At 46.8% G+C, this 5,776-nt stretch overlaps 2 protein-coding genes across 2 annotated transcripts; both read right to left on the bottom strand.

Annotated features, from left to right (window-relative positions):
* Positions 1-165: 165 nt before the first annotated feature.
* Positions 166-3,993, bottom strand: TEOVI_000025300 (structural maintenance of chromosome 1, putative; the record flags this gene model as incomplete). The annotated part of the gene is made up of 1 exon (XM_067221404.1): positions 166-3,993. The coding sequence occupies one exon, from the start codon at positions 3,991-3,993 to the stop codon at positions 166-168; it is 3,828 nt and encodes a 1,275-aa protein (XP_067077505.1).
* A 1,021-nt stretch (positions 3,994-5,014) lies between these two features.
* On the bottom strand, positions 5,015-5,668 carry TEOVI_000025200 (Pre-rRNA-processing protein PNO1, putative; the record flags this gene model as incomplete). Its single annotated transcript, XM_067221403.1, has 1 exon — positions 5,015-5,668. The coding sequence occupies one exon, from the start codon at positions 5,666-5,668 to the stop codon at positions 5,015-5,017; it is 654 nt and encodes a 217-aa protein (XP_067077504.1).
* Positions 5,669-5,776: the final 108 nt, after the last annotated feature.

The raw sequence follows: 5,776 nt of genomic DNA, 5'->3' as shown, positions 1-5,776 counted from the left end.
ATAAGAGAAATATACATATATATATATACTTTCTATAGCCAGTCTGTTACTCTATGGTATTCTGTCTTTTTCACTCTGCTCTTGTCCTACTCCGTCCCAAGCCGAGGGAAAACGAAACAAAGAAAAGCAAAGGGCACAACGCTGGCATTACGTTTTGATCCGTCACTAATAACCATTTATGTGTTTATTGCCACCACCCACTACAAGGGGATAAGAACTGAGATCCATCGTAAGAATAGAGGAACTCCCCCTTTCCTTATCCTTCAGTACACCGACCAACATGTCAGCCATGTGGTACAGTTGGTCCATGAGGGAAATGACAATAAACTGCGTTGTGTTGCAGTTCTCTCGAGTATATTTCGCCAATCGTTGAACGTTTGCAGCGTCCAGTGCGGCATCCACCTCATCCAAAACAAAAAAGGGAGTTGGTGAGGTGGCATGTACGGCAAACAGTAGTGCGAGAGCAGCCATTGTACGCTCTCCACCAGAGAGACGTTCTATTTCTGTACACCTCTTCATTGGAGGTGTTGCGTTATAAAGGGTTCCCCCAAGGTACGGTTCATCCTCGTTCTCAAGGTTCAAACACGCGATACCATGCACAAGCCCATCGGAATCACTTTTTGTCAAACCCTTGTAGACATTTCCTACATGCACAGCTATTTTATTGTACGTTTCAAAGAAACGCTTGGTGCGGAGGTGCTTAACTTTCATGAGGTTCGAATCTATCTCTCTCACCCTCTTATGTACCGCATCGAATTGAGCATTGCACAACGCTAGCTTTGCCTCACAGTCAACTACGCGTGTCGCCGCCCTCAGGTTGGGTCCCAGAGACTCAACTGTACGTTGAAGAGTTTCCAGTAAAGAGGCTGTGCGCTGTTTGTACTGCGACAACTGCGCGTCATTAGCGGCAACAAGCCGAAGATTTTCTGAGAGTACGGAGAAGTCAATCATAACACGTCCGTCTTCAGCTGCCGCTTTCAAAGCAGGGCGTCGGTCCTGTTGTTGGGATTGTTGTGAAGGATCAGGGGTGTCGGCCTCAATGAGGGCGAAGGGTTCGCTGAAACTGAGATCATCCGCATCAGAAGGCCGCAACCGTTTCTTACCAACTGCATCTACAGGTTTTAAGAGGATGGGTACATTTTCCATTTGGCAACGTCGCACAACATTCATTCGTTGTAAGCGAAATGTTTCGCAACCAGCCTCAAGAATCCTCACAACTTGACGAACTTGCCTCAACTTCTGCCTTTCATCCTCCTGTCTGCGATCCTGTTGATCCCGCCTCTCTTTCAGCTTCATGAGATCTCCCCTCAGCTGCACCACACGAGCACCCGTCTCATTCACCTTAACCTCCTTCTCCTTGACCACTTTTTTGGTAGCTGTTAGTTCTGCCTCACATTTTTTGATGAGTGATTCGATCTCTTCACACTCAGCACGCAGATCCTTAGAACCAAAGGTCACATGCCCATGATTTGAGTTAAGTGATAGCTCAAGTTTCCCAATCAGCATCAATAACGTTTGGCGTTGCTCCTCACGCTCATTTGCACGGCGCAAGTCATTCTGTTCATATTCCAACAAGTTCGGAATATTCACACGCTTCTGAAAATCACCAAACAGCTCTTGTTCTGCACGCTTGATGGCTGCTAGGCCCGCCTCCAATTCCTTCTCACACCTCTTAAGACCCTCCTCGTATGAAGCGTGACGCTCTTCTACTGCGTGTAGTTCGGCCTCTTGCTGCTTCACCTTCTGACGCAGGCCCTCGACCTTACTTCGTGCCCTTTCAATCTCTTCCTTCACAGCTTTTTGGCGCTGCTCTGTAAATCTCAAACCCTCCTGCATGCCTTGCAGTTCATGGCGAAGCTGGGAAAGCTCAGATTCGAACCAACCGTTGGTTCCTTCAATCAAACGTTTTTGTGCTGCGCGCAGGTCCTCATACTTCTTTTTGTCCCATTTCTGCGCACGCGAACGTGTGGCTGCAAGTCCGCCTTGCACAACACCATTACGCCTGAGAACGGTACCGTCACAAGTCACAACTTTGAAACGCTCCCCACTGCTCTGCCCATACGCGATGCGTCGGCCTTCCCCCATGGTATCACAGACGAGTGTTTGGCCAAGGGCGTAGCGCACGGCAGCCTCTATGGAAGCATCAAAGCAAATGACGTCGACAACAGGTTTACAGGTACCACCAAGCGTGCGTAACCTGTCATCAACTGCGCTCCCATTAACGGAGTTGAGAGGCAAGAATGTCAACGGCGGCAGACGCCGTTCCTTTAGATACCGCACGCATGCATGTGCAGTCTCACTGGTATCGACAACGACGGCCTCAAGGTTTTTTCCGAGTGCCACCGTTACGGCGTGTCTGTATTTATTGTTGGGAATTGTGCAGAGATCGACAAGTCGGCCGCGGACGCCGTGAAGAACCTTTAGCTCTTCCAACGCTTCCGTTACTTTGGCTTCACGTTTGTCGTTTTCTTCGATGAAGTGCAACTCGCCAAGTTGGGCATTTATCTTTTCAAGCTCCACTTCGGCTTCCCTGTTGCGCCTCTCTGCATGGGTAATTTCTGCCTGCTTCATTGCAGAGTTCTTGGAAAGCTCTTTGGCCCGCTCCCGCAGTTCCTCCTGACGCTGTTGAAGTTCTGTTATGAGAGCATCGCTCCTCTGCACCTCCACCAAGAGATTGTCCCTCTGCATTGTAATATTCTCTATTGAAACGAGGCACTGCTTTTTCCCTTCACTCATGGATTGCTGCTCACCTCTCACCCTATCCACCTGCTGGCGAAGAGTACTGGTTTGACACCTTGATGCAACCCGGAGCCGTCCATACTCCTTCAGTTGCTCCTTATTTAGTGCATCACTCAATGACGTATAATTCTTATCCTCTTCTTTGCAGCGCCCGTCGAAAGCAGCAAGCAGCGCCTTTTGTTTGCGTATCTCCTCTTCAATTCGCTCTTTCTGCCGCGACCGATTCTCCTCGTTTGCCAAAACGCTTTCCATTTTTCGTCTTTTTTCATCATGGCTACGTTTCAAGTGCTCCAAACGGACCATGGCATTGTCAAGGCTACTTCGTAAATTTCGCAGGTCACTGATATCCTTCCTATTCTGGTTTATTTCCTCCAAGTAAGACTTATTCTTTTCAGCGTACGTGCGCTTCATCTCCTCCGCATCCTGTGCCGATGTAAAGGTTTTCATAAGCTTTTCCAGCTCCGCACTCTGCAGTGCGAGCTGCCGTTTCTGCTTTCTAATACGATTCTCAATGCTTAGGAGCTCAACAAGTGCTTCATTGCACCTCTCTTCAGAAATACGCTTCATTGTTTCGCTGTACTTTTCCGTCTCCTTCTTTTGATCACGAGCAACGGTTAATGCAGACCCCGCCTCCCGTCTCGCAGCTGCGGCTTTGGCGAGCTCAATTTTTGCCAGCTCCCCTGTTTTCTTCAAACGGTCATACTCCTCCTTGAATTCAATGCTTCCACTTACACGCTCCAAAAATTCTGTTAACTCCTGGGCCTTCTTCTTTGAGACCGATTGCACTTCATTTTGAAACACCAAAAAGTTGTTAACGCGAGGGCCGATGTTAACTTTCCTCAGTGCCGACACGAAGTCTTCTTCGCCAACTGGCTTCCCGTTAACTTTGTGCTTAATACGCCCTGCACTGTCCACAATGCGGGTGAAGGACGTTTCGGGCATATTGTCACTTCCACCGTTTTTAACACTAACAATAGATGAACCAATCGAATCTGCTCGACTATGCCGAAGCACAACAGTAACGAAACATTCCCTCTGCTGCGCGCCACGGTGAATAAAATCTGTTGGGCTTCCGCCACGTAGCGTCGCTGTGGAGTTGGAACTTAGCACAAAACACAACGCATCCATAAGGTTTGATTTCCCGGAGCCATTGGGGCCAACAATGCATGTAAAGTCTTTCAAGGGGCCAATTGTCACGTGACCCGAATAACTTTTGAAGTTGAACAACTCCACGCGCTCTATCCGCGACGACATCACCGAGTTGAAGCTATCTTTGACTTGTTACAATATATATATATATATTCGTGTATATGTATGGATGTGCGCTTGTACTTTATTCGATTTGGCCACGGAACCCTGCCTTAAATTGCCTATTGACGAATGCTTGCTTCTTACTTTGGCCTATTCGTATTATTGCTCTTTTTTAGGGGAGAGACCACCAGCATGAAGAGCATTCAACAAGTTTTTGACAAATGAGAAAAAGAAAAAAAAGAATAAACGGAAGAGGTGAAATCCAAAAGCAACAACTCATTAAAGTGACATTTGAAAAGGGATAAACTTAATTTTAAAAAATTAAAGGTGGGGTGCATTCTTGAGTTGCTTAATACCACAACTCTCTTGGATTCGAAATAATTACTAATTGGTTATATTTTTTTTCTTAATTATTTCACTCAAGGGGACAACAACAACAACTCAAAGGAGGGTGAGAAAGGCAGAGTGGTTCATATACTCCCCTTCCCCTTCTCCTACTCCCACTATTTTACGTTTATTCGCTTATAATATAACACCATTTTTCTTCGTATACGCACTACATCACTGGTGCGACCAGTAATCTACAGATGATACCTTTTGTAAAGGTATAGCTTCATCTTTCCCTCCCCCTTCACATGCATTCCCTCGTCATGTGATTCATTCAGTTTAATTTCTTCCTTCTTTACATTCCATTTTTTTTTCTTCCTTGCTGTTGTTGCTTTTGCCTCGTCTTTTGGGAGTTGGAAGGTCCCATCACAAGGTACAACAGAACGTATCGACTGAACAGAAAAAAACATCGAATCAAACACAACTCAAGTGTGAGCGGGAGAATCAACACTGACAAACGAACGAACAAACAGAGAAATGCATCACAATCAGCAACACCGACATTACCTCCAATGGTAAAATCATGTGAGGTTTCACGCGTTGTGTAATTTTCCCCTGCACATGTTCCTCAATCTCCAACACACACACACACACACACATACACAGATGTGGACGGATGTATAAGCTATAAAGCATATTAAAAGGTATCGTTAACACGATTCATCACGGCGCGCACACGCGTGTAAACCTTCGTTGCAGGACTGCCACGAATGAGGTCGCAGAGGGCGTCCCTCGCTACGCGAATATTTTGTGTTGTTCCCATAATACAAATGTGCGTATCTGCAATGACAATACGTGTGCGGGTCACGTTCTCAATGGTGTGCTTCGTCTTTCCATGTGATCCACTCATGCGGCCGATGCAACGAGAGAGATTATCACCTTGCAAATTAGCCCGTACATCCTTCACCTCAAATCCCTCAATGTACACGTCATCCATACGTAAAAGCGCAACAGCATCCTTAACATCAAACCCAGCAACCACCGCCTTTACAAAGTCTTCGGCCTTTTGCAGAAGTGCCTTACTTCCTTCATTTCCTGCTGCTTCCACTGTAGCTGGGCACGTACGGAGCTCTACACTGCGTCCCCGTAAGTTCATGCGAATCTCCAGCTTGCACTGCTCTACAATGGGCGTGTACACATCCATCCAAACTTTCTTAAGTGCAGGGAAGCGGTGGTGTGGCACCTTCACAGTGCGCATTTCACGCTTAAAGGGTTCGTCATTACCGTTGCTGCCTGTCATGGTGTTGTTAGATTTTCTCTTACCCGCCACGGCAGCAGCTGCTGAGAGCATTTAACCTAAGATGCACGTCACTTCAATGCCGAGTATCGATAAAATGCAAATAAATGGGTAGGTAAACGATAACAGAGCGAGAATGAGGCCATAGCATGAAGGGTAAGG

This window comes from Trypanosoma equiperdum (genome assembly GCF_001457755.1).
Source record: "Trypanosoma equiperdum strain OVI genome assembly, contig: ctg_142, whole genome shotgun sequence".
Classification (NCBI taxonomy): domain Eukaryota; phylum Euglenozoa; class Kinetoplastea; order Trypanosomatida; family Trypanosomatidae; genus Trypanosoma; species Trypanosoma equiperdum.
The sequence above is the reverse complement of the archived record's forward strand: the minus strand, read 5'-3'. Positions and strand labels throughout refer to the sequence as shown.